Genomic DNA, 25,603 nt, shown 5'->3' with positions numbered 1-25,603 from the left:
CAGGCTGTATCTAAGTACATATATTTGTGTTAAAAAGAAAATACTGAATACATAACTACTTTCAGGAAAGGGGCAATTTATAGTCTGTTATCCAAGAAACATTAGTTGCTCTTTTCTTAATTGCTTCTTTTGCATAACACACAAGACACTTTACAGTATTAAAACAGTACCTTCTAGTATTACTTTGGAGGCAAATACCTAGCAAATACTGACAATCATTTTTCTAAAAATGGTTAAATGAAATAAAATAAAGGAGTCAAGCAAGGTATCCTCTTCTTTTTCTAAAACAGAAGTAGCCTAGGACCAAACACATTTTCCTTGTTTGTTCAGAGTTTAATTTCTTTTGTTGCCACACTCTAGATATATAACGAATTGGGTGCAAACGATTCTCCAAAAGAGGGAAGGCTAGATATGAAATGAGAAAGAAAAGGCAAAATATCCCAGACTGGGTCATAGGTAATCCTGTCATAAAAACACTTCAAACTATGAGGCAAAAAGCAGAAAACATCTCTAGAGCCATTGCCTTCCTTCTCCCTTCCACAAAGGAATTTCAAATAATCTCTTAAAAGGAGTCCCTCCATTTTTTTCACACATTATGAAAACCTGGCAACGTTCTTATTTCACCTTCCCTTCCCCCATTACCTAAAGCAACAGGCTTCTGTGGAGGTAACCTGGGAGGTGGTGGCCTAGGTGGAACTTGGGAGGGCTTTGCTGGGCTCTCTGACGTGGGACATCTCTTGATTGTTCCTTGATTATCATCCTCAGTAGAATGAGTTTCCTGTGGTATGAATATGGACTTAGGCTGAAATAATACAGAAAAGGAGACCAATGATTAAACATGAAATTATTCGTGTTTTATTAAACATGAAAAATACTGAATATCTGCCCTGAAGTAAATATTATCATATATCAGAGGCTTGCAAACTGTGTTTACTAGTTGAGTTTCAACTCTTATTGGATTATTCAGCTATCTGGTTCAGGTAATCTTAATATATATCCTAAAAATGTACACCTAAAATATTTTCTCAGGAAAAAAAAAAGACCTGTTTCTATTAATTCCTCACAAGCCTACCCACTTAGACTTGCCAAATAAAAATATTCTGGTCTTTACGATCCCCAATTTAAATGAGTCTCCTTTTATTTTAAACATTCAGGCTAATCAAAGTTCAGCTCCTTACAAGGCTAATCTAAACTGTCTCTTTAAGGTGACTCATTATCTTTTATGTTAATGCTTAATCTTTCAGACAGGGGGCAGAAGAAGATGCCAATTAAAATTTTATCAAATGAGAGAATACTAATTCAGCAATATGGGATACCTGGGGAACTCTGTGCAGACAATGGAAAAACCTTCAGTCAGCTGAAGGTTTGGAGAATTTATAAATTCTTATAATGTGTCCCTTATTAGGAAGACTGCTCAGCACTTATCTCTTTGAAATTCAGATCTCTGTATTTCTGCTAACGTAAAACTGAACAAGCAAGAACAGTCCTATTTACCTGTGTGAATCATGATTTTCTTAAAAGTAAAATAAAAACAAAATATAGTAATACATTGGATATCTAGACTGGTCAGACTCCAATTCTCATTTATAAATCAATTTATAATTGATTTCAAACCTTACAACTCATTTTATAAACAGTTCATTTTATAATTAGAATTTGCTATGCATATGAACTTAATCAGTTACTAGTAGATTATAGATTTTGAAGAAAAAAATCTTATTAAAAGTATGAGTTTTCTAACCCAAGTGAAATACTAATCCATTAATTTAATCATTTTCATGTACAAATTTCTGGAACTTATTATTTAGAATAAACACCAAATGACAAGTTGGATGATTTAAAAAAGACAAAAACAATCACAATTGTCTACTTATATCATGGTTAGCAACTTCTTCATGACTTTTCTTTGTGGATCCCAAGTTTAAATAAGCCACAGAGTAAGTATTAATACAGTATTAAAGTGGCAGACACACATACACAATTCAAACTGAGAAACAAATCTGCTTACCTTTGGTGGCAAAGGAGGTGGAACTTTTGCTTTCATGGTTGAACTATAAAAACATAAACACTTAGAATCAGAACTCGTCATTTTACAAACAAATCATTACTAAAATATGATTATATTTTTAAAGATATGGAAGAAAATTTTGTATAAACAAGTTTCTTTTTCTAAGGTTATGAGCGATTTTCAAAATACTTTGTGAAATGTTCAAGTTATGCTAAATGAAGTATTATTCCAAAAGTAACTGAGTAGATATGCTTTCCTTTTTTTTTTTTTGCGGTACGCAGGCCTCTCACTGTTGTGGCCTCTCCCATTGCGGAGCACAGGCTCTGGACGCACAGGCTCAGCGGCCATGGCTCATGGGCCCAGCTGCTCCGTGGCATGTGGGATCTTCCCGGACCGGGGCACGAACCCGTGTCCCCTGCATCCGCAGGCGGACTCTCAACCACTGTGCCACCAGGGAAGCCCTAGATATGCTTTCTTGTTTTCAAATATTATTTTAGTAATTAAAACTGGAAAAGATAGCCACAATTCCAATTTATATCAATTGAAAGGTAAATAATAGAAAAACACAAGCAACAGTTGGTTTAAGGAAAAATAGCAAAATGATATAAAAATATATTACAATGTAAGCTTCATTTTTACTACTGTTAGATATGGAATATCTCTGATGAAGCTCATCAAAAGCTATATACGTACTCTATGAAATTACTGGCAGAATTTATTTGGTTGAAGCTAAGATTCATTACAACTCAGAACTGGAGTTTTAGAAGTACTAAAAATTAAAAGATTATGGAGCATATACTCTCAGATGAGGAGACTGAGGCCCAGAGAGGTTAAGTGACCTGATTCAAGGTCACAGAGTGGTGAGGTAGAAAGGAAAATCAATGCCCCAGCTGCTTCTCAGGTGTTTCTGTCACTCTACCATGAAACTGCATCTTTCTTTAAAAACAAACAAAAAACAAACAACAAAACCCCCAAAACTAAAAGGACTAAATATTAATAATTACGTAAGTGAAAATATTCTCCCCTCAAAAATACATTTATATCCAAATTATTTATTTGAAACATATCAGATGAAATTTAATCAACTATATAGTAAGACTCTTTGTAGCTGTAGTAATAATTACAGCTATTACTGACTAATTTATAACATTAAACTACAGGATATGTTTACTGTCTTTGTAAATTTTTTTCAAAGTTCTTTTTTTTATCAACTCGCACTATGGACTGAATTGTGTCTACTCAAAATTTGTAGGTTGAAACCCTAACCTCCAATGTGCTTGTATTTGGACACAGGGCTTCTAGGAGGTAACTGAGGTTAAATGAGATCATATGGGTGGGGAGCTAATCCAACAGAATTGGTGGCTTTATAGGAAGAGGAAGAGATCTCGATCTCGATCTCTCTCTGTCTCTCTGTGCACAGACTGAGAAAAGGCCATGTGAAGACACAGCAAGAAGCCAGCTGTCTACAAGCCAGGATGAGGGCCCTCACCAGGAACTAAATCTGCGGGCACCTTATCTTGGACATCCCAGCCTCCAGAACTGTGACAAATCTCTGTTGTTCAAGCCACTCAGTCCATGATATTTTGTTATGGCAGCCTGAGCTAAGACATATTTTGGTACTAAGAAGTGGGGTGCTATTGTAATAAATACATAAAAATGTGGAAGCAGTTATGGAACTGGGTAATAGGTAAAGGCTGGAAGAGTTTGGGGGTACATGCTAGAAGTATAGACGTTAAGAGCAAGAGGTCAATGAGAAAAGAGGAGAGCCGGTGAGAAAGCTTCCATCTTCTTAGAGAATACACAAATAGTCATTAACAGAATGTCCTTTAATGGACATTAAAGGCCATTCTGGTGAGGTCTCAAGATGGAAATGATGAACGAGTTATTGGAAACTGGAGGAAAGGTAATCATTGTTATAAAGTGGCAGAGAACTTGGATGAATTGTGTTCATGTTCTAGTGTTTTGTGGAAGGAAAATCTGCAAGGGATGAAATCGGATAGTTAGCTGAGGAGATTTCTAAGCAAAGTGCTGAAGGAGAGGCTTGGTTCTTTCTGACTGCTTACAGTGAAATGTGATTGTATTTGGAGATAGTGCTTCTGGGAGGTAATTAAGGTTAACTGAGGTCATAAGAATGAGGTCCTAATCAGATAGGACTGGTGGCCTTATAAAAAGAGGGAGAGAGATTTCTCTCTTTGCATGCACACACTGAGCAAAGTCCATCTGAGGACATACTGAGAAGGCAGCCACCTGCAAGCCTGGAAGAGAGCTCTCACCAGGAACTAAACTGTCCAGCAGCCCAGCCTCTAGACCATGAGAAATAAATACCAGTCTATGGTATTTTGTTAAGGATGCCCGAACCGACTAATACAATTAGAACAGAGAAAAGGAAAGAAACTGTGGTACAACCCATGATACTATATTATTAATGATATTAAAATTACTTCAATATTAAGCTGCCAGATTTACTAAATCAGGTCAAATGACACTTTTTCTTTTACCAAAAATGGAAACAGAACTTACTGTTTAGATTCATCATCATCCCCTTCATCATCTTCTAAATGTGCCACGTGCCCTCTAAGGATAAAGAAGGATAACTCCGCTGTTACCAAATGGACTTTACCACCAAAACAGCTTAAGAAGAAACTTTAGAAAATGCAGGAAGGGCTACTGTAGGACAGAATTTTATTTCTATGTCTTTACAGGATTCAGGATATTAAAACAACAACAACAACACAATCTTAGGCTACATGATAGAGAAGGGGGTAAAGAGACTTTACTCATCTGTAACAAAGTATTTCAAGTTTAATTAAAAATTAAAGTTACCGCTGATGTAATTCTTCTTCAACAGACTTCAGAAGACTCCTTAGGAGAAAAATAAAAATTAAAAATAATGTGAATAAAGCAAAGAAATACTAAGTACAATTTTTCATCACTTTAACCTTATCTATAAATTTAAAACACTTTTTTACTATTCACTAAAACCTTGCTGTAACGACCATCGCTATACCATAAAACATCAGGTTATATTTAATGAGGTATCTATTTTCTGTTGCTAATGTCTTTATACATGTATTTTAAATGAACAAAATAAATCCAAGTGTTTATTGAAAAATACCAATTCAGACAAAGGACAACCCACCATGAAATGTCACAACGGGGACTGACAAAACAATAATTGCAGGGTCACAGTCAGGGGTTTCCAGGATTTAAATTTTACCTGGAATATTTTACCTGACACCTGAAATTATATTTTCTTTTTCTTAATGTAAGAAAGGTGACACACTTTAAAAAAACATCATGCTCTCAGGCAATCCTACAAAATGAAACTCAACGTGTTGGATCTCTGCAAAAGCATGCATGCATGTGATGTGAATACATGAATGTAGTAGCACTTTGCTTTCACAAAAGACACTCACTTACCTGAAGTATCTGTTCTCCAGTGGTGTACTGGCAAACACATTTACACTTTTGGGAGACTAAGCCTGTATCAGACCAGGTGCGAGGATTTTATCATTAGGAGCAATTTATAAAACTTTGATATTCAGGAGTGTAAGAGAGAACTCACAGCATTCCTGAAGTTCCCTTACTTCTTTTCACTGCAAGTTCATGCAACATACCTCCTATATTATACTCTTCAAGCATCAGAAACTCAATAGCCTTCTTAAAGCTAACGAGATAGAAATACGGTTACTGACAGATTACTGTGGTAAAAGTGATTCAGCAGAAAATTTACTCTCCTCAAAAGTTGTAAGGTAGTACCTTCTAATCATTTGCCCTTCCTATATATAGTGGAAAAAACTGCCCTCAGAATTATCAAAGCATAAAACCAGAGAAACTGAAAGGTTTGGTTAGCTGGTATAAATAATTAATAGAATAGACTTTAGCCATCAAATGTTTTAATTAGGATAGTTTAATAACAATTTAAGTATTAAAAAGTGACAAAGTTTTAAATCTGGACTTGTAAATGACATAGGAAAACCATAAACTAATTGCAAATCCTATTTTGCAGATAAAAAAATTAAGGTACTTCAGTCAAATGTATTACCTATTCACAAAGCTCTTCAAGGACTAGCTCTAAGAAGATAGGACTTCTACCTAGAGGCAGTATAGCAAAATGATGACAGGTTGTGAAGCAAAGACAGCCTGAATCTGAATCCTGCCTCTGCCACTGTAAGCTATGTGGCCTTCGATAAGTTACTCTGATTTTCCTAAGCAAAATGGGAATTACAATAGTACCTATGTCAAAATGTTTATCTGCAGATACAATTAATTATTTCTTTGAATAGTATTTCAGAGCACAGTAAGTACTCAATTAGTGTTTTCTTTATTATTATCAACTAAGCAACATTTCTCTAAACCAGCAATTCTCAAAGCACGGTCTGGGGATCCTGGGGGTCCTTTAGGCTCCGGTAAGAGGTCTGCAAGGTAAAAAAACTATTTTCATAATCTAAAGCACTTTTTTTTTTACTCTTAATTCACTCTTTTTCTTTCTTTTTTCACTCTTACTATTTCATTGAGAATGAAACTCTGGAGTTTTCTGGAGACTATGAGATGTATGATATCATAATAGATTAGTAACAGATATGAGAATCCAGCTGTCTTCTATTAAGCCAGACGTTAAGGAGATCTGCAAAGAATATGAAACAATGCCACCTTTCTTACTAATATTATTTTGTTTCAGGAAAAAAACAGCTATTCTTCATAAAAAATGTTATTTGTGGTCCTCAACAAAATGTTTGCTGTATTATACTGACATATATAAAGCTGCTTCTAAGTCTCATGAGAGGAACAAAGTGGTGTTGCAAAGAGGGTACCATTAAGAGGTGGCATTTGAATTGGTTCTTTTTTTTTTTTAAAGACTTTTTTTGATGTGGACCATTTTTAAAGTCTTCATTGAATTTGTTACAATACTGCTTCTGTTTTATGTTTTGGTTTTTTGGCAACGAGGCATGTGAGACCTTAGCTCCTGACCAGGGATCGAACCCACACCCCCTGCATTGGAAGGTGAAGTCTTAACCACTGGATCACCAGGGAAGTCCCTGAATTGCTTCTTAAAGATGAGGAATTTTTTAATACACACAAAATTTTTTTTATGATAACATGGAATGAGTATATTACTATTTGAAATAAATAAATATTTTGAAAAGTTTTCAGTTTAAATTTCCAGTACTATAAATATTGATATTTATAAGTGATATAAACAAAAGCTCATTGGAATCCTTAATAATTTTTAAGACCATAAAGGGATCCTGAGACTAAAAATTTCGGAAGCACTGCTTTAAATTATTTTACCAAATTAAATGTAATATCTCTGAACTGTACAGTGGGCTTTCACATCATCTTAGAAGATGTGAAAACAAACTTTTTCTTAAGCATGTGACAATATTTTTTGAGCCATTTCTTTTTCCAATAGAGAATATTAGCATTTGAAAATAATTAAGAGGGGAATTTAAATGTAGTTTATTTTCAGTTTACCATATTTAATTGGACTTATATGGCATTCCAGTTTTTAAAACATTATCTTACTGGGAGTATATGTTCTGTAAGAATAAGAGAACATGAAAAAGCAGATATCCTAAGGCTAGGGACTCATACGTATATTTTTTAATTCATTTACTTGTAAATTTCCTACTATGTGTTATTTTGTTAATAAAGTTACAGAATTCATGAAGTCTTAATGAAAAGTAGAAAATATGATTTGCTTTTCAGCCTTTATAAAAGAGAAAAAGAAATATGGCTAATTTGCATAAAGGTTCATTTATACCGTATCTTGAGAGCATTGGAGAAAAATGTGGTAGTGATTTAATCACCAATACTGGATGTGACATAATAAATAATGTCACTATTCACTGGTCTACTTGGATTCCTCTATTATGGAATTCTGAGAAAGTAACGAATAAAACAAAACAAAAATGATGCCCTCATATTGAACTACTAAGTCAACTGAAAATGACCAGAAAATCTGGATGAAGAGGTTAAAAATGGAAAAACATGCAAACATAGATCATAGATTTAACTGATAAAGTGAAGAAACTGATAGGGAGAGAAGTCAAAAACCACCACCAAAGTATTTGGCATCTTTGAATTAGCTGCTGGTTACTAGAACCATTCAAAATTGCCTAACTGACTCAAAACAATCTGTAAGTACTGCCCTGATTAGATTTGAGAACAAACCAAAAAACCTCCCTATTTCTTTAAAACCAAAAAGCAATTTTATTCTCTCATATTCACTTGCTCTTACAATCAACATTTACTGAGTAAACACTACAAATAAGGGCAACTAATGTGTATTAAACCCTAAATGTGCTAAATGCTTTACAATGATTATTCCATTTCACCCTCAGCATACTATGAGGCAGGTACTATTATAATCCCCATTTATTAGAGAAAACTGAGGTAAATTTCTCCAAGTTACACAGTTTATAGCAAGAGACAGTTCTGACTCTGGATCTGGCATTTACTACTAATATACTTAATTATGCCAGGAATTTCTTTTCATTATTATTTAAGTCTTTAGAAGAGAATTTATTTTTAGAACTTTTGCTCTACATTAAAAACAAAATCAGAAATAATTTAGAGTTTTCTTTTAAAAATAGTATTTTGTTGGTTTAAATAGTCAGAAAAGTTGACCCCAATAATAACAATTCAAAAGAAAACAACCCAGTAAGTCAAAACACATACGCATTCTATTAAAAAAACAAACAAACTTAGTTCCTGCGTGGTCTGGAATAGGCAGAAACCCATAAATGGAAATCTGTCTGCCTGATCACCTATGGAGAAAGCAGGAAATCCTGTGAGTTTTAAAACACTGCCTAGTCACAAGAATAAAGCAGACATAGCAGTACAGTAAGAGAAGTGCTACATCCATGCTCATGTCACATGTATGTATATACCTGTACACGAAACACAGCCAAAGGGCAAACTTTGGGGCAACCTACCTTGCCAGTGATTCGTTATATAGAATAAAGTTCCTTAAGCAGGGATCCAATTAATCAAAAAATGAAGGTTGGGGAAATTATTAACATTTACCTAGCCAAAGTAACTATATAATATGAAAATGTCTAACAATCAAAAAATCAGACAATGGGGACTAAGGAATCTAGAAAAGCATTTAATGATAGGCCATTTTGGGGGTATTTTTGCAAGTATATAATATAAAAATATATTTAAAATAAACCAAAGTAAGTGAAATATTTTTCAAAATTATACAATCTCTTAAAAATACATCAAAATTTGCTAACAAGATCCTTAAAACTAGTGACCTGAAATTTAGACAAAATAACACAAAAACACGTCAGAATTTATTTGCTAACCCATTATGAGACAAACTTTCCTTTGTTGCCCATCAACAAATCAAGACAAACTATAAACAGCAAATGTTACTATTTTGATAAAATTTCATTTTTCAACCAGGGAAATTTTAGACTTATTTTCCATTTTAGGAAACATAAGGTTTAAAACAAAAACAAAAACTTCATGTTATTTAACTGAAGCTCAGCAAAATCAAAACTAATGCATTTCTCTAGCTTGTCATTCAAAGCCGTTTCTGGGTTAAGAAAAGAGTATTTAAACATTTCGTTTATAAAAAAAGAAACATGATTTTGCATTATTATCTCTAAATCTGAGTTGCTTGTCTCTTAGTCACCTGCTTAAGATATTAACGTATTTTAATTAAAATATGGGTATATAATATGTCTCAACCCTCTAATGTCACTGAAATTATATTTGGAAATTTTAAGTAGTTCTGATTATTGAAATAATATCTACACAGCTGGGAGATTTTGGCAATTTAAATATTTCCCTATAAATTAGCTTTTATAATGATAGTTCATCCATGAACTCAGGAAATGAGACTCTACGTGGAAGAGCTGAATCCTGTCCCCATATCTTGCTAATTCAGGCCTATGAACATCTTAAATTGTTACACCTTGTAAGCTGCGTTTTCACCACCGTGCTGCACCACCTAGACAGTGCCTGGTATACTGCAGACCTTAAACAACTGTTGGATTTATTTCTTGCATAAAATAAATAACTTTTAAACCTTTAGACATATTTTAACGGCTATCTACTTTTTAAAAGACTCTTAACAGCTAAAAAGTTAAGACAAAGATTTTTAAAGAGTGTGAATATTTCCATCTGTTTTCATAGGCCAACACATCTGGGAGATGTACCAAAGCAAGTTTTGTAAGTAATAAACAGGTCAACTTTGCAAATAAAAGAAATAGATTGCTGAAACATATACTCATCTTTAGTTGGAATGTACTTATTTTCTCTAACAGGTAAGGTCTACAAAGTAGCTTGATACAAAAAATTTAAGGTGACTCTCCCCATTATGACAATTATTGAGTAGATGATTAGCAAGGTAGTAATAAAGAAAAGTTAAAAGCATATTATAAAATATATCTACCAGACTAGTACAATTTACTACTGTAAATATTTAAAATACAATTAATATATAACATATTTTAAGGCAATTTAAGTATTCTTAAATTTAAATTTAATTTTAAAAGAATTTTACTTACTTGTTTGCACCTAAAAAGTAACTACTTTGGTGTCCTTGTCCATATTCTAGTTGTAGATCCTAATAGTACAGAATAAAATATTCAGCAAAATAGTAGTGTATCACAAATCATGATACACTAACGCATATTGTCTTTAAAAGAGAAACCCCAGACTTCAAATAAATCTGTATTGCTATATGTTCTTAAAAAGAAAGCAAGGTAGGACTTCCAGCAATAAAAGATTTCAGAAGTTTGTAGTCTTAATTTATATATTTTATTATTTAAGTTACCAAAATTTTCCTGGGAACTTGTTTGAACACCATATGCAAGTTTCATTTATGGTTATTGCTACTGTAATTAACATTTGTAAAAATCAGTTTTTGGAATGAAAAAAGCTGAAAAAAGTATTTATGCTCAAGCTATAATGAAGCAAAAATGATTACAGAAGAGAACAAGCAACAAAAATCTTGGTTTGACTTTGTATATAAAATCTGCAATAATTATGTATATATACACATTCACATATTTCTATTACTGCTTCATGCAGGTAATAATTTTTTAAAGGTTAAAAAGAAGGTGGTCTTTCAAAGTGAATTATACATGTGAAATTGCACAAGATTATAAACTAAATTTAAGGACTTTAAATATTTTTTTAAAGAGTTAAGTAGCAAAACTTCAAACGAATATTATTAAGGCAGTTCTTCAACTATTTAAACATTTCCACTGAACACTGCAGGTTGTAGAGTTAAGAACTGAAATTTAAAGGAACTAACAATCTATGTGCTCAACTGAAATGCCTTCTTGAGGAAAAAAAATGATTTCCAACAACCACGGAAAGTACAGTTTCGTTTTCTCCCACTGTATTTCAAGCACCGTTTTAATGATTATGGGGGAATATTTAACATTTTAAATGAATTTTATTTTCATTAGAATATAGTGTACTTAAAGTGCTATCTAGTTTTACAAGATACTGCCAGATGCACAATGAGGACTTAATGCAAAAGTTACCTTCTTGGAGCAGCCTTCCAAGGCTGTCCAGGAAGATAGGTGTAACCTTCTTCGCGACTCCATGGCATTTAACACATAGTTCTCCTCTAGCGTTTACACTGACTTTTAATTAACTTATTTACAAGTTTATAAAAATAGTAGCCAGGCTATAAGCTCCTCAAACAAAGGAAAATTGTTAAATCCATCTTTTTTCCCTACAGCCTAGGGTCTAGCATCGTACCTAGCACACACTAATTAGGCCCTAAGAAAATGCGTGTTCAAATGCCATTTGTTTATTTTACTGTAAACAGATAACTAACACTTCAGCCTCATTAAGATATACATAGATAATTACAGATCACACAAATACTAAGCGTAGAAATACGAGACTTCTAAGCAATACATCACATTTAAGTGAAAAGTTAAAAGCCAAAAGCCTGGTTTAGACAAGGCTCAAATTTTGTCTTCTGCAATAATTGTGTTCTTCCATGCATAATAATATATGTTCTTACCAGTGACAGAAGAGATAACACATCATAAACAAAAAAGATTAGTGAACTGTCACACTGGTATCACATAAAATTCTAATGAAATTCGGATACCTGTTCTCTTTAATTTGTAATGATAGATCTTAATAGGATGAAATTGCTATTATCATAAGACTGCCACACAATTATTATGCTGCACTATTTAAGTGGTCATGACTTTATATAGGAGACTTTAAGCTTTGGTATTTAGTAAAGAAAAGTACTAATCTCAATGAATACCTTTCTCAATTCAACTTCATTTTCTTTAGCTATGCATAACTGGGCCCTTCTACGGGACCAGCAACCTCTTTAGCCAATATAATCTGTTAAGCCTTTAATCAAATGACAGCTTTCAAAAGCGTAATTTGTGCAGAGTGGCCATGGCTTGTGTTATATAAATATAGATATGTCCTAAGAATAGCTAGCTCATCTGCTACATGACAATTACCAGGTTGATGATAATAATTTTTAAAAAATCAACTGATATATTTAGGAAGGTAAGAGAAGAATCTGAAATAACTAATGAAATATTTTAATAGAAAATGGACTGTAAATTCACATACAGAATAACATTCAGGATGGGGAGAAGTTGCTGACAGATCCAGGTCTGATGATTAAATGTGGCATGTGTTAAGCCCTACCAGGAAAGCTAAAATTGAAAGGGTTTCATTCTTTATTAATTCCTTCTCCGTAAATCAAGTTATGTTTTAGCATCCATAGGAAAAAAAACAAAACAAAACCCATGTGCTAGGCATGTCATCAAGGAAAAGGATTGCACTAAGGCCTTCTAATAAGTAGTTAATCTCATTTAATTCAACTATTATTTACTAAGCACTTATTATATGGCAGGAATTCAGACAGCAAATCAGACAAGAAAAATGAGAATAAATAAAAAGGAAAGGAAGAAAAGGGAAACTTGGGCAAAGTTTGTAGTCATTTACGTATCTTTAGGGTAGTCTAAGAAAGACTGATCTAAAATGCTTTCCAAAGGGACTTGGACGCTATTCTGTAATAGAAAAATGCTACCAAAGTTATGCTTGGAAAAACACTCAAAATAACCCTATAAAATGATGGTAAAACATGGCCATTCTTTATAAGCTAAATAAGAATACATTTGAACATGCCAGGATAGACATAAAAAATTTAGTAGCATAAATCAGGCATCAACTTATTAATGAATGACAGTGTTTAACTACACAAAGTCAAAGCAGTAACAACATGGATGAAAACATGCAATAGCCCAGTGCAGATTCAAATTGAACACTCAGCAAAAAATTTAAGATGGTCAACCTAAGCCCAATTAAAATATCTTTTGGGGTCAGAAAGTCCTAACTTCAGTGTTTTAATGAATAGAGGAGTACTTCTGAACTCGGATAGAGCCTCTAAGAAGACATGGTCCCAGCAAGAGCTGAAAAAGAACAGAGGATGTGGCGTGGAACACTGGAAAAGAAAAATACATGACCAAGAAAATCTTATTATTGTTTTTTTTAAAACCCATCTGGAGATTACAAAGTCTATCTATACCTGATGAGAAAACAGCAGGAAGTCAAAAGAATTGTTACAGTTGGCTACAAAAACACTTTAACAATATGTTTTAACCAAGAAAAAAGAGAATAACAGAATGTTTATTTCTCATCAAAAAAATGAGAAAATATGGCACACGAGTAAGGTGTTAGGAGACACCTTTTAATGTGGTAGATAATTTACAGAAGTAAAAAGGGACTAAACCCTCGATAATTCTTATTTCTTAAAAAGAAAAGCAAGTAGGGTCAGAATACTAACTGAACAAGCAGTGTTCTGACTAATAAAAGCAGAAGACTCAAGGGGACTCAAAGTGAATAAACATGACTTTTGTATAGCAAGGCTGGAAATGAATATCAGCAGGTTAGTTTTTTTTTTTTTTTTTTAATTTTACTGAAGTACAGTTGAAGCAGGTTAGTTTTGATACTCTAGAAAATGTCCTGTAATTGTGCAATTATGAAGGTGAGTTTTCCCTAGAAATTGCTTCATATATAATAAGTAATAAAAGTGACCATACAACATAAATTTTATAGTAAGTAATAGTTTAACAGATTTAAAATTAACGAAGTTGATGTTTCTTTTCCAGAATAAATTTAACTTTATTTATAGACTTTATTCAATTCTGACCTAATTCAGGGGTAATCTTGTAGTACTTCTGTTATGGTTACTGATAATGATAAACTGGGTATATCTTTTGGACATGTTTTTAATTATAACCTAAATATTTTATTCTTACTTTTTCAGGAATACTGTAAGTTTCTTCAGAGCAATGATTATGTCACTACTTATGTTCCTCCACAGCAATTAACATAGTGTTTTACATATACAGTTGACCCTGGAACAACATGGGTTTAAACTGTATGAGTCCACTTATATGCTGATTTTTTCAATAAATACATACTACAGTATCACGTGATCTGCTGTTGGTTGAATCCGAAGATGCAGAGTGACAGGAAGGCCAACTATAAAGTTATACTCGGATTTTCAACTGCTGGTGTCCTTAATCCCCTTGTTGTTTAAGGGTCAACTGTTCTTACCTTTCAATATATTCTTCACTGGTATATGGGCCAAAATGCCTAGTAGAACTAGGAAAATTAGAAAAAATTAGCAGCAGCTGAACAGATGTGTAATACCTTTTAACGTAAAGACAGCATCTTGTAGACCGGCTATATCCATTCTTATGGTTATGGGCAAAACTCTTATTATTATGGAATTTTGCTGAGTTTTTTTCTTCGCTTTTTAAACTCAGGCATCTTTCAAAATTTAAAGACCTTTCTACTCACTAACAATGTTAAAATTCAAGCTCTGTAACTCTGGTTTCATATATTATGATTGCCTGATTAAAAAAAAAAAACCTTTACTATAGTAATGATTCTAAATTCATTTACAAAAATCATAAGATGAATACCCTTAGCACTTAAAACAATCAGAAAGCATTGATGACATGGAAGTTTTAGGCAGCAAGGTCTTTAAGAGGGTAAATGTTTCTTTTTGGTCCCAAAAGATTTAGGGCTGTCATCTTGGTGCCAATTGTCTACAAAGATGACAGCCAGACATTTTGGGTCCATCAGGTTTCTAGTGGCCAGCAGTAAGTATTTAAGAGTTGAAATCCTGTTCACAGTGCTAAGGTTTTAGAACTATGAAAGTAGGAGACTGAAATAATTATGGACACTTCACATCAAAAAACAAAAACACTAATTTGAAAAGACACATGCACTTCAATGTTCATAGAAGCACTATTTACAATAGCCAAGACATGGGAGCAACCCAGGTGCCCATCAACAGAAGATGTGGTATATACATACAGTGGAATATTACTCAACCATAAAAAGAATGTAACATTGCCATTTCCAGCAACGTGGATGGGCCTAGAGAATGTTATGCTTAGTGAAATAAATCAGACAAAGACAAATATCATATGACATCACTTATATGTAGAATCTAAAAAATAATACAAATGAATCTATTTACAAAACAGAAACAGGCTCACAAACACAGAAAATAAACTTATGCTTACCAAAAGGGAGAGGGAAGGGGGAGAGAAAAGTTAGGAGTATGGGAATAACAAACTACTGCACATAAAATAGATAAGCAAAAAGGATTTGCTATATAGCACAGGGAATTATACCCAGTATCTTATAATAACCTATAATGGAACATAATCTTAAAAAGAACCCCTGAATCACTATGCTATACATCTGAAACTAATGGAATATTGTAAATCAACTATACTTCAATAATATACACATACACACACACCAGAAAATAACAAGCGTCAAAGAGGATGTGGAGAAATTGGAACCCTTGTGCATTGCTGGTGGGAACTGTAAAATGATGCAGCAGCTATGGAAAACAGTATGGTAATTCCCCCCAAAATCAAGCATAGAATTATCATATGATCCAGCAATTCCCCTTCTAGTTATATACCCAAAAGAACTAAAAGCAGAAACTTGACAGATACTTGTATATCCAGGTTCACAGATGCATTATTCTCAATAGTGTCCGTTGATGGATGAATGGATAAACATTCAATGTGGTTATAAATATAATGAAATATTATTCAGGCTTAAGAAATTTTGACACATGCTACAACATGTATGAATCTTGAAGATGTTATGACATTATGCCAAGTGAAGTGAGCCAGTCACTTACATTATTTGTCACAAAACGACAAATAATGTATGATTCCACTTACGTGAGGTACCTAGAGTACAGAAAAATTCAGAGACAGAAAATAAATGGCAGAATGGGAGTTACTGTATAATGGGTAAGGAGTTGCAGCATGAGAAGATGAAAACGTTCTGGAGATCAACAGTGGTGATGGTTGCACAACAATATGAATGTACCTAATGCCACTGGATTATACACTTAAAATGGTTACAATGGTAAATTTTATGTTATGCATACTTTACTACAATAAAAAAATAACTATGGAACATATATGTTGATTAAAAAGAGAGACAGCATGAGCACAAGACCAGTATTAGTGGGGAAAAAAAATATTGCCATTGTTGGGTAGAGGCAATAGTGGTTTAGGTGGAATTGTTGAGCCAGGGTGCTTAGGTCAAACCCCAGCTCCACTATTATTTAGTTGGGTGGTTAAAGTCGATTTCAGCTTCTATGCACTTTAAATCCCCTTATTTGTAAAACAAGGATTAAAATTTAACATATTTAAAGTGTTTAGAATATAAAACCTGGTTTAAAAAAACTTCTAGGTAAGTGTTAGCTTTTATCATTAAAAGTGGGCTTTTTAAGGTTGATTTTATAAATAGTAGGATCTGACAAATATTTCATTCATCCCTCTTCTGCCAGAACTATCCACAAGTTAATTGTCCCTAAAGCCCTTCTCTGTCACAAGACTCCCTTGTTAGCTGCTCCCTCTATCATAAGAAACTACTGATTATGTAAGGGGTGTGGGAGGTAGTTCTAGGGAACAGAGCCATGATAACTCACTCAAGTTACTAGGCTAGTTACACACAGGGTAGAGAAAAGAATATTTGTAACTCTAAAAGTAGTATATTTCTGGTTTTGGTGTTGTATTTTCCTGGAGAATATTAATACCTAAAACAGTCAATTTAAACTTTTGATTCTGTGGTCTTTTATTTCCACAACAAATGTCACTATTGTCATTCTAGCCTACATATGCCTAATTCTGAAGAAATTTTCAGTCCAGAAATCACTGGCAGTGCTGTCTTCAGGCACTGCACCTCACTTGTCCCCTCACATGGTTAATTCTGGCCTCACGCTTTCTGGCCTCTCTGGGCCGTTTGCTGACTCTTCTAGTGTTCCAACTGCTTCTTCCCACCTCCAGCGTTGGTTCTACCTTTGACTGCAAAACAGGCATCACCCCTGTGGTGACCAATTTTCTGTACTTTCTTTCTTCAGACCTAACTGGGGAACACATGCAATCTCATGGTTTCATCTATCATTTCCTCTTTGATGACTTCAATCTTCCTTTTCTGAGCTAATCCCATAATTCTAGCAGTAGTGTGACCATTCCATAATTTCAGCTCTTTATCTGCCGTCTCTCAGAACTGTGCCAACGACTGTTCCCACGTTAAATCCCATGACACTTAGTAGTCAACTGTCCATTATTTTCCTGGAAAATATATAATGGTTCCTATATAATACTGGAATCAGTCTTTTAGTCCCTCCCAGAAGGCAGATGAACCATATCAACCCAAAAGCTTTCCTCCTTCTTTGACTTCCATAGTACCTATTATATGTTAGCCTTTCCTCATCAATAGTCACCACCAGAAAAAATTTTGGCAATGCACTGTACATTTTGTTGCATGGCTAACAGTTTATATACACAAATATTTTCCACTGATCCAAGACTGCAACTTTCCTAAAAGAGAAATTATGTCTAAAATCTCTTTTATGTTCTACAAATGTTACTGGGCATAGATATAGGAATTTATATAAAGAATCATTTCAACTAACCAGAATTGAAAGAGGTATGTTATTAAGGCAGAAAGGGAGGAAAGAGTAGGAAAATTCAATTGAAAAGGCAGAAAAGTGGAATCTAGGAGTAAACATGGAGGCAACTTGGGGCCCTGGCCAGCTACAGAACTAGAAAAAACTATTTAATAGCAACTATTAAAAGTACTATTTAATATTTACTAGGGTTAATTGCCCATCTTTTCTTACCTAATGGTAAGATAGCCTTAATATTTATAACTTCAGGGAGTTTTTATAACCCAAATTTTGGCCTGAGAAAACTGGATACTTCATAATGCTACAAAGTTAAATTTTATCTGAGACTGATTTCATTGTTAATCAGGGATAAATTATTTTTTTAAATTATATGTATTTTATTTTTGTAATATATGGATATGTATATATATGGATGGTTTCTAGTTCACTAAAAGAAGTCACATTATTCAAACTGGACATTTTTATAAGGAAATGTAATTTCTAAAGAAAAAAATCCATATCTGAGTGAGAAAAAAAATGTTCTTATAAAAAAGAAAAAACTTTAACTTTTTGTTGTAACGTTATAATATATTCAAGTAAATATGTTTATTTAATGTGTAGAAAAAATTGCTATCATCCTTTCTATATGGTAGGTTGCTAACTGGCAGGAACTTATAAAACAATGCTTAAACCGGTTCATTAAAACTGGACAAAATGTTTGATTAAAAAACCCTGAAAGCAATTAAGACTAAAACAACGCTGACAAAGAAAATCAGAAGATGAGAAATACCAGATTAGATCTTGCAGTGTAGTATATTTCTTCTGAACTGTCCAAAAAATCATCACTGTCGGGCTGTTTAGCAGAGACCAAGAAACCCAAGTTATTAACACTTAGACTAAAAGCCACAAATTCACAATGGGAAACTCACAAGTGAAGTAAGTCCTGCTAACATAACTTTATTAAGGTAAATGCAAAGTCATATCAGATTAAGGAGCTTCTAAAAAAGCAACAGTGCAACAACTCTGCTCTATAATACAGTTACTAAATTAGTACAGAATTTAAATACATGCAATGGTAAGTTAAAAAGAGAAGCAGAAAATAACAATTGGCATTTATAAACATCATGATTATGTTTTCTTCTAAACCTTCTCCATCTTCTACATAAAGGTCAGGCTTAAGTATTATAACACGATCATTTTAAGAATTTTTCTTTAGCATTCCTGTATACTGAATTAGAGCAACTCTTTAAGTTAAAAGGCTAAAGACTCCCTTTGTATGCCTTTAGTCAAGTGGGTTAAAATAAGCATTAAATTTAAGAAGAAAGTTCCCACTTCAATTCTGAGCGTTCATTAACAGTTACTTTCTTCTCATTATTAAGCAGAAAAGGGAAAAAAATGAAACATATAATCTGGAGCTTTGGTTAAGTAATTTCATTAGGATTAATTTTGTTTGTTTTTTAAGTCTCATTTTTTATTCTTCCATAGAATATTAACATCTCAAATGTTTGTACAGCATTTTGCTTCTGAGACTGCACCTAATATTTTATCATATATCTGGAAAGGGGTATATAAAAAATTAACAAAAGAGAATCATGAAAAGAATGTTTTAGCAATCTTTAAGTAAATGATAAATTTAATCTGCTCTGTACACCTAGTCTCTCCTGAGTCTCAGTTGCTCCAAAGAGATTGGATTCTGTCCTGATGTTTAGAAAAGGTGGTTTACACAAGAAACTGCCCATAAATATAATTAGAAGATATGCTATTACTGGACCAACACTGTAGTTTAAAATTGTGGCATTTATCCTAATAAATATATATGTAAAAAGTCCCTCAAAAACTGCAAAGCAAAAAAAAAAAAAAAAAGGGCTAGCATTAAAAACATTTAATCAAAGAATGGTAAAACTAGTAAGTTTCTCCTAAAATAATTTTGAAAATATTCAATCTCAGCAACACAGATTTATTTATTCCAAATTTTAGAATTAGTTACCTTTTTATTTCCCCAAATGCTTTGAAAATATTAATAACTAGCTTTTGTAGTCAGTACCAACATATCACAAAGACTAATTAAAACATTTACTTTCAGTGTTAAGATTCCAAGACTACACTACTTACAAGTTCATGATGTGGTTCTGTCTCCTTCCTTAAGGGTGGATCAAACTTTACTTGGCCAACTAAAAGAGAAAAAAAGTAAAGCCTTCATCTGTTTCCATATTTTTAATGATATAATAATTTTAAAAGTTACTCCCATAGCAAAACCTATTTAATTTTACCATCTACCATAGACTGATTACAATCCAAAGATTTAAATAAAGAATCTGTTAGCTGGAAAAAACCCAAGAAAGTCTAAGCTGTTAAAGCTTAATCTAATAATCCTAGGCCTTTTCTGTAGTAAAAAAAAAAGATGATTAACAAAATTACGTGTACGTTACAGTCAGGATCTAAGGTGCTACTTCACTGTGACCCAGCATAAAATAGAGACAATCTTAACTCAGTACTTCGGTATACAGACAGCAATTCAGGCAGAGCTATTTCTGGAAGCCAGCCTGCAAGGTGGTCTCTAATGAGTCCTGCCTCCTGGTGTTCATAAACTTGTGTACTTCCTTCCCACTTCCCTGGGGTGGTCTATGTGACCAGACGAAAAACGGCAGAATGATGCCATATAACTTCAGAGATAAGGCTTCTGTCTTGGGCTCTCTCTACTGGATCACTTGCTCTGGAGGAAGTCACGCTGTGAGCAGCCCTAAGGAGAGGCTACACTGCCAGGAACTGAAGCCTTGGGCTAACAGCTCCGTGAGTAACCTTGGAAGCAAATCTTCCACCTCAGTTAAGCCCTTGGCAGACTGCAGCCCCAGCTGACACCCTGATTGTCATGACAGACCCTGAGGCAGAACCACCCAGCTAGGCTGTCCTGGACTCCTGACCCTTAGAATATGTGTGAGATAATAAATGTTTATTGTTTTAAGCTGCTAAATTTTGGGGTAATTTGTTATACAAAAATAACTACACTTCTGCAGCTAAAGTATAAACTAAATACTAAAGCCAACATAAATTGACCGTACTACATTCACCCTTCCCCCTGCTATTCTAATTTAATGAATGTTTCACTACCTTTACCTTTAATTTCTGTATCTCATTATCATTGTCATTATCTGCTTTTATAACCTGGGTACAGCATTCAAGACCACTGAGATAAGAGCAGAGGCACAAATATAAAACATTAAAAATAAGAAAAACAGACAGTCACAAATAATATCACCGATCAACCAGTAAGAGCTCAGCCAAAACAGCAATTCTCAATCAAGGCAGGGAAGCGAGTGAGATTTCAAAGTACAATCGTTTTATAACTGTTTTGATTTTAGCTTAGTATGTATGGTTTACTGTGAATGTTAATGCCAAATAAAGGAGATCATGAGATTTGAATATTTAGCAATAGGAGGCACAAGTAAAAAAGGTTGAGAAACACAGCCCTACAAGATCTCCAGTTGTGTGTGAAGAAGTATGTATATGTTTTATAGCTGTTATGCACTAGATATCAAATTCTGGCCCTTAGAGATAAGTATAGGCTGTTCAATAATGGGTTCTTCATACCTGTTCACATATGATCACATATCAAAGATTACAAAATAGATTTTATTAAGGTATTAAAACATATTATATATATATATACACACACACACACACACATATATATATACATATATCATGTTGATAGAGGCCCTATTGAACAACTCTCACCTAAACTTGTCATCAAATGGCAAAATTAAATCTGTAATAAAATTACATGAGGACAGTTTCATGCATTATCTGCCTTGTGCTATCATCACATGTGAACATGCCTGTTTCCACCAGACTGCATAATCATTAAGTACGGGGGTGCAGGGATGCTGTCTTAGACTTTCATTTTTATTATTATTATTTTTTGGCTGTGTTGAGTCTTTGTTGCTGCACGCGGGCTTTCTCTAGTTGCGGCGAGCAGGGTCTACTCTTCATTGCAGTGCACGGGCCTCTCATTGTGGCAGCTTCTCTTGTTGTGGAGCACGGGCTCTAGGCTTGTGGGCTTCAGTAGTTGGGGCATGCAGGCTCAGTAGTTGTGGCTCGCGGGCTCTAGAGCACAGGCTCAGTAGTTGTGGCGCATGGGTTTAGCTGCTCTGTGGCATGTGGGATCTTCCCGGACCAGGGCTTGAACCCCTGTCCCCTGCATTGGCAGGTGGATTCTTAACTACTGTGCCACCAGGGAAGTCCCTAGGCTAATTTTCATAGCAAGGACAGAACCCCAACTGTAGAAGGTATTCAATACCCCTGTACTCTGTGGGAACACTTTTCCAGAGACAGGAGCCCATACAGCGAAGTCCCTACGGAGATTCATTCTACATGCCTTACACTGGTATCACTCTTCTGTTCTCTCCAAATTCCCTAAAGTTATGATAAGTTTCTGCCACAGGACATTGCAACTACTCTTCAAATAACTGCTGGGCAATCATCCCAGGCTACAGTGCTATTTATGATGTTCTTAATAATGTCGAAAATTCCTACGTATCTGTAATTGTCTACTGGTCTTGATCTCTGTTTCTGCTACCATCTCCTTGAACGTATGTCAAGCGACACACCATAAATTTATATTTTACTATCCAGATGAAAACTCCTTCTTAGCTTCTTTGAAATAGCTCCGACATGATCACTTGCCGACCCATCACTAGCCATTAGGGGTCAAAACTGATCCTACTATGGCAGACAAGAAGAGCCCCAGAATTATTTCTTCTTAAAGCAAGTCTCTGCTTATCATATTTAACTGAAGGCAGAGGGGACTTCCTAAAAGGGAAAGAGCTACAGACTTTCTGCAAGTGAGCCAATTTTTACATATATGTTGCCCAAACACCATTTAGTTTAATAAAGAGAAAACCCTGGTTGCATGGAGAGATACCATGTAATTGTAAACATAAAACATTATCAAGGGCAACAAATCTATACAAATACTAAAATAAATTATTTTCTCTAAAGCCTGCCTTTATCGTCAATAGCATGACTGATTATTCTATATATCACATCTCACATAAAATCATAAAACATCCTAAGAAAGCAGATACTACAACACTGCATAAGATTTTAAAGCCTCAAACATCAAACCCACAAATTATAAGAAGTGGTGGTTTTAATCCTGTTGCTACCTCAACATACTACAGGGATACGGCACCTTTCTTACTGGCAAACACAGGACAAGAGAAGATGTCCATCAAAAGGAGGGCAAAAAAAAAAAAAAAAAAGGAGGGCATATCAGAGTCTCAGAAAAACTAGGGTGAAGGCATCTATAGTTTCAAATAGCATGTACACACATGTGCAGTTAGGAGCTGAGAATCCCTGATATAAACTAGTAAAGAATGACTAACAGGAAACTGCACTTTGCAGTAAAGGGCCTGACAATACAATTTAAAAACAGAATTGGATAACAAGATAGAAAGTACTTTAGATTTTCAGTAGTACTGAACACATAAGGTTTTCTAACTGCAAAGGCAGCTCTAATCACCTTTTGTATTATTAAAGAAATGACAAAGATGTATTGTAATTACTTTTTGTACATTAAAAAATAATGGGAGGGCTTCCCTGGTGGCGCAGTGGTTGAGAGTCCGCCTGCCGATGCAGGGGACACGGGTCCGTACCCCGGTCCGGAAGGATCCCACATGCCGCGGAGCGGCTGGGCCCGTGAGCCATGGCCGCTGGGCCTGCGCGTCCGGAGCCTGTGCTCCACAACGGGAGAGGCCACAACAGTGAGAGGCCCGCGTACCGCAAAAAAAAAAAAAAAAATGGGAAATGCTCACATGCTAAGGTTGTCATTTTCAGAAAAATACTTTTGGGGAAAAATTAGCAAATTTAAATCACATGGCTTTAGAGGGAGGTATAAAGGTTAAGTTTATATGGTCACACAACTAACTGCAGGCAAAGTACAAATCCCAGTCCTGGGCTTTTTGTAAAGTAGATGGTGCTTTCTTTCAAGAATTTCCTTCTTTTAAGAGCATTTCCAGGTAGCACCAGCAACAAACTCTGCCAAGAACTTAACACACAGCGTACGGTCCAGCCAAAATTCCAAAGGAAGGTTCACAAAGGACTTGCAGTGTAAAAGCCACACAGGCGTGCTGACGTGGTTTCAGAAGTGGAGCCGTGTTTGCGAAAGATCACTGGGCTGGAAGCCGAGAGATCTAGGGCTTGCTGTTAACCGGGTGTACGACTCCATCCCACAGGCAGATCTATTCATCTCTGCATTTCTTTTTTGTTTTCTATTAAATGGTGATAGTGCCTGTCCCTACTTAACCTTACTTAGCTTTTACATGTGCAGACCTCTCCCTCTCCTGGCTCTCCTGGACCATCAGCTTCTATCTAACCTGGGAGCTTGTCAGAAGTAAAGAACCTCAGGTCTCACCCCAGATCTACTGAATGAGAGACCGCATTTTAGCAAGCTGTCTAGGCAAGTTCTATCCACATGGAAGTTTAGGGAGCACTGCCTTGATTACTTCTATCCTGCCTATTCTAGGAATTTTATTCCTCTTCCCAAACAACATAAATACACGCCCCCAGACACCACCAGAAAGTCCTCAGGAGTAAGGAAAATGAAATTCTTACTGCCTTAATTACACTCTACCTTTCAAAGCATCTAATAAGAAAAACTACTTGGAAGAAAATGAAGCAAAAATAACGGCAACTAAATTAAAACTTGAAATCTTATTTTTTATTGTTAAATTATAAACTGTGTACAGGATACACTTACAGTTTATCTCCGAGCGTGTTTTTTCTTCTCTCACATTTCTACTTGTTGAGTGAATTCTATGTGGGACAGCAACAAGAGGCTAGGAAAGAACAAAGTCAATGACAAGCCACAGTCTGGTCCACAGAATTACCTAAATATGAAAGAAATACTTCTCTTCATATAAAAATGGGAACAAAATACAACTTTGTTAATATTTGTTCAAAAAATGGCAACCAGAAACTGAAAGATTCTTACTCCTCAAACTGGGAGCTTAAGATTAGGGATATATGTTATCCACAGCAGGTTCCCAATAAATGTTCTATGAGTTGAATATAAATAAATATTCAAAATTGAATATTTCAACAACACAATAGCTGTTCAAAAGCTGCAGCTAGCTTTCCCTGTTGCAGAGGAGAAAATTGTAATTGAAAAAAAAATCTGCCTCAACTTCTTATATCAAGAAGGATGAGATAAATGAAATGAAATAATGCTAAAGGCATTAATGATTTACGGTCTTCTTACCTAGTAAACACAACATTTTCCCCACCTTAATGCTTTTTCTTATAGAAGCAGCACTCTATTTTCTTTCCTTTTATTTTATTAAAATCTCTCTATGTGTACTGTCACTTTCAGAGAGAAATATCCTGGGGGGTAGGTGAAGTGGGGATGAGCTCTTCTTACTATTAATTCATGGACATTCCTCCAACCTTATGGAGTAAAAAAGGCCCTATTTGAAAAGCTTCTGCAACTCCATTCTATACACTCTAAGGCTTCACTTTAAGAGGTGATGCCAGCATCTATTTCATGTACCAAATAGGTTTTTTCTTCTGTGTGTGAAACACTATCTTTGAAGTTTTACTACCTTTGAAGGAGATACACTTACACATATCTTTTGGAAAATGTAATT

General features: G+C 34.6%; 1 protein-coding gene across 3 annotated transcripts in view; it reads right to left on the bottom strand.

The window, feature by feature from the left end:
• MAP4K3 (mitogen-activated protein kinase kinase kinase kinase 3) overlaps positions 1 to 25,603 on the bottom strand; it is a 190,618-nt gene that overhangs the window by 31,494 nt on the left and 133,521 nt on the right. For 2 of the 3 annotated variants that reach the window (XM_022574007.3, XM_089923256.1), the window contains 8 exons: positions 24,718 to 24,796; positions 20,073 to 20,131; positions 18,751 to 18,813; positions 10,531 to 10,589; positions 4,832 to 4,870; positions 4,529 to 4,582; positions 2,009 to 2,051; positions 643 to 802 (listed from right to left, as the gene is read on the bottom strand). In XM_022574007.3, the coding sequence (XP_022429715.1) occupies positions 643 to 802; positions 2,009 to 2,051; positions 4,529 to 4,582; positions 4,832 to 4,870; positions 10,531 to 10,589; positions 18,751 to 18,813; positions 20,073 to 20,131; positions 24,718 to 24,796 (556 nt within the window). The remainder of the gene's footprint in view (positions 1 to 642; positions 803 to 2,008; positions 2,052 to 4,528; positions 4,583 to 4,831; positions 4,871 to 10,530; positions 10,590 to 18,750; positions 18,814 to 20,072; positions 20,132 to 24,717; positions 24,797 to 25,603) is intronic. The other variant, XM_022574008.3, reaches the window with a different exon arrangement.

Source organism: Delphinapterus leucas, chromosome 13, assembly GCF_059928025.1.
Source record: "Delphinapterus leucas isolate spDelLeu-1000000601 "Yukka" chromosome 13, BTC_Dleu_Yukka2, whole genome shotgun sequence".
In the NCBI taxonomy this organism is placed as follows: domain Eukaryota; kingdom Metazoa; phylum Chordata; class Mammalia; order Artiodactyla; family Monodontidae; genus Delphinapterus; species Delphinapterus leucas.
The sequence above is the reverse complement of the archived record's forward strand: the minus strand, read 5'-3'. Positions and strand labels throughout refer to the sequence as shown.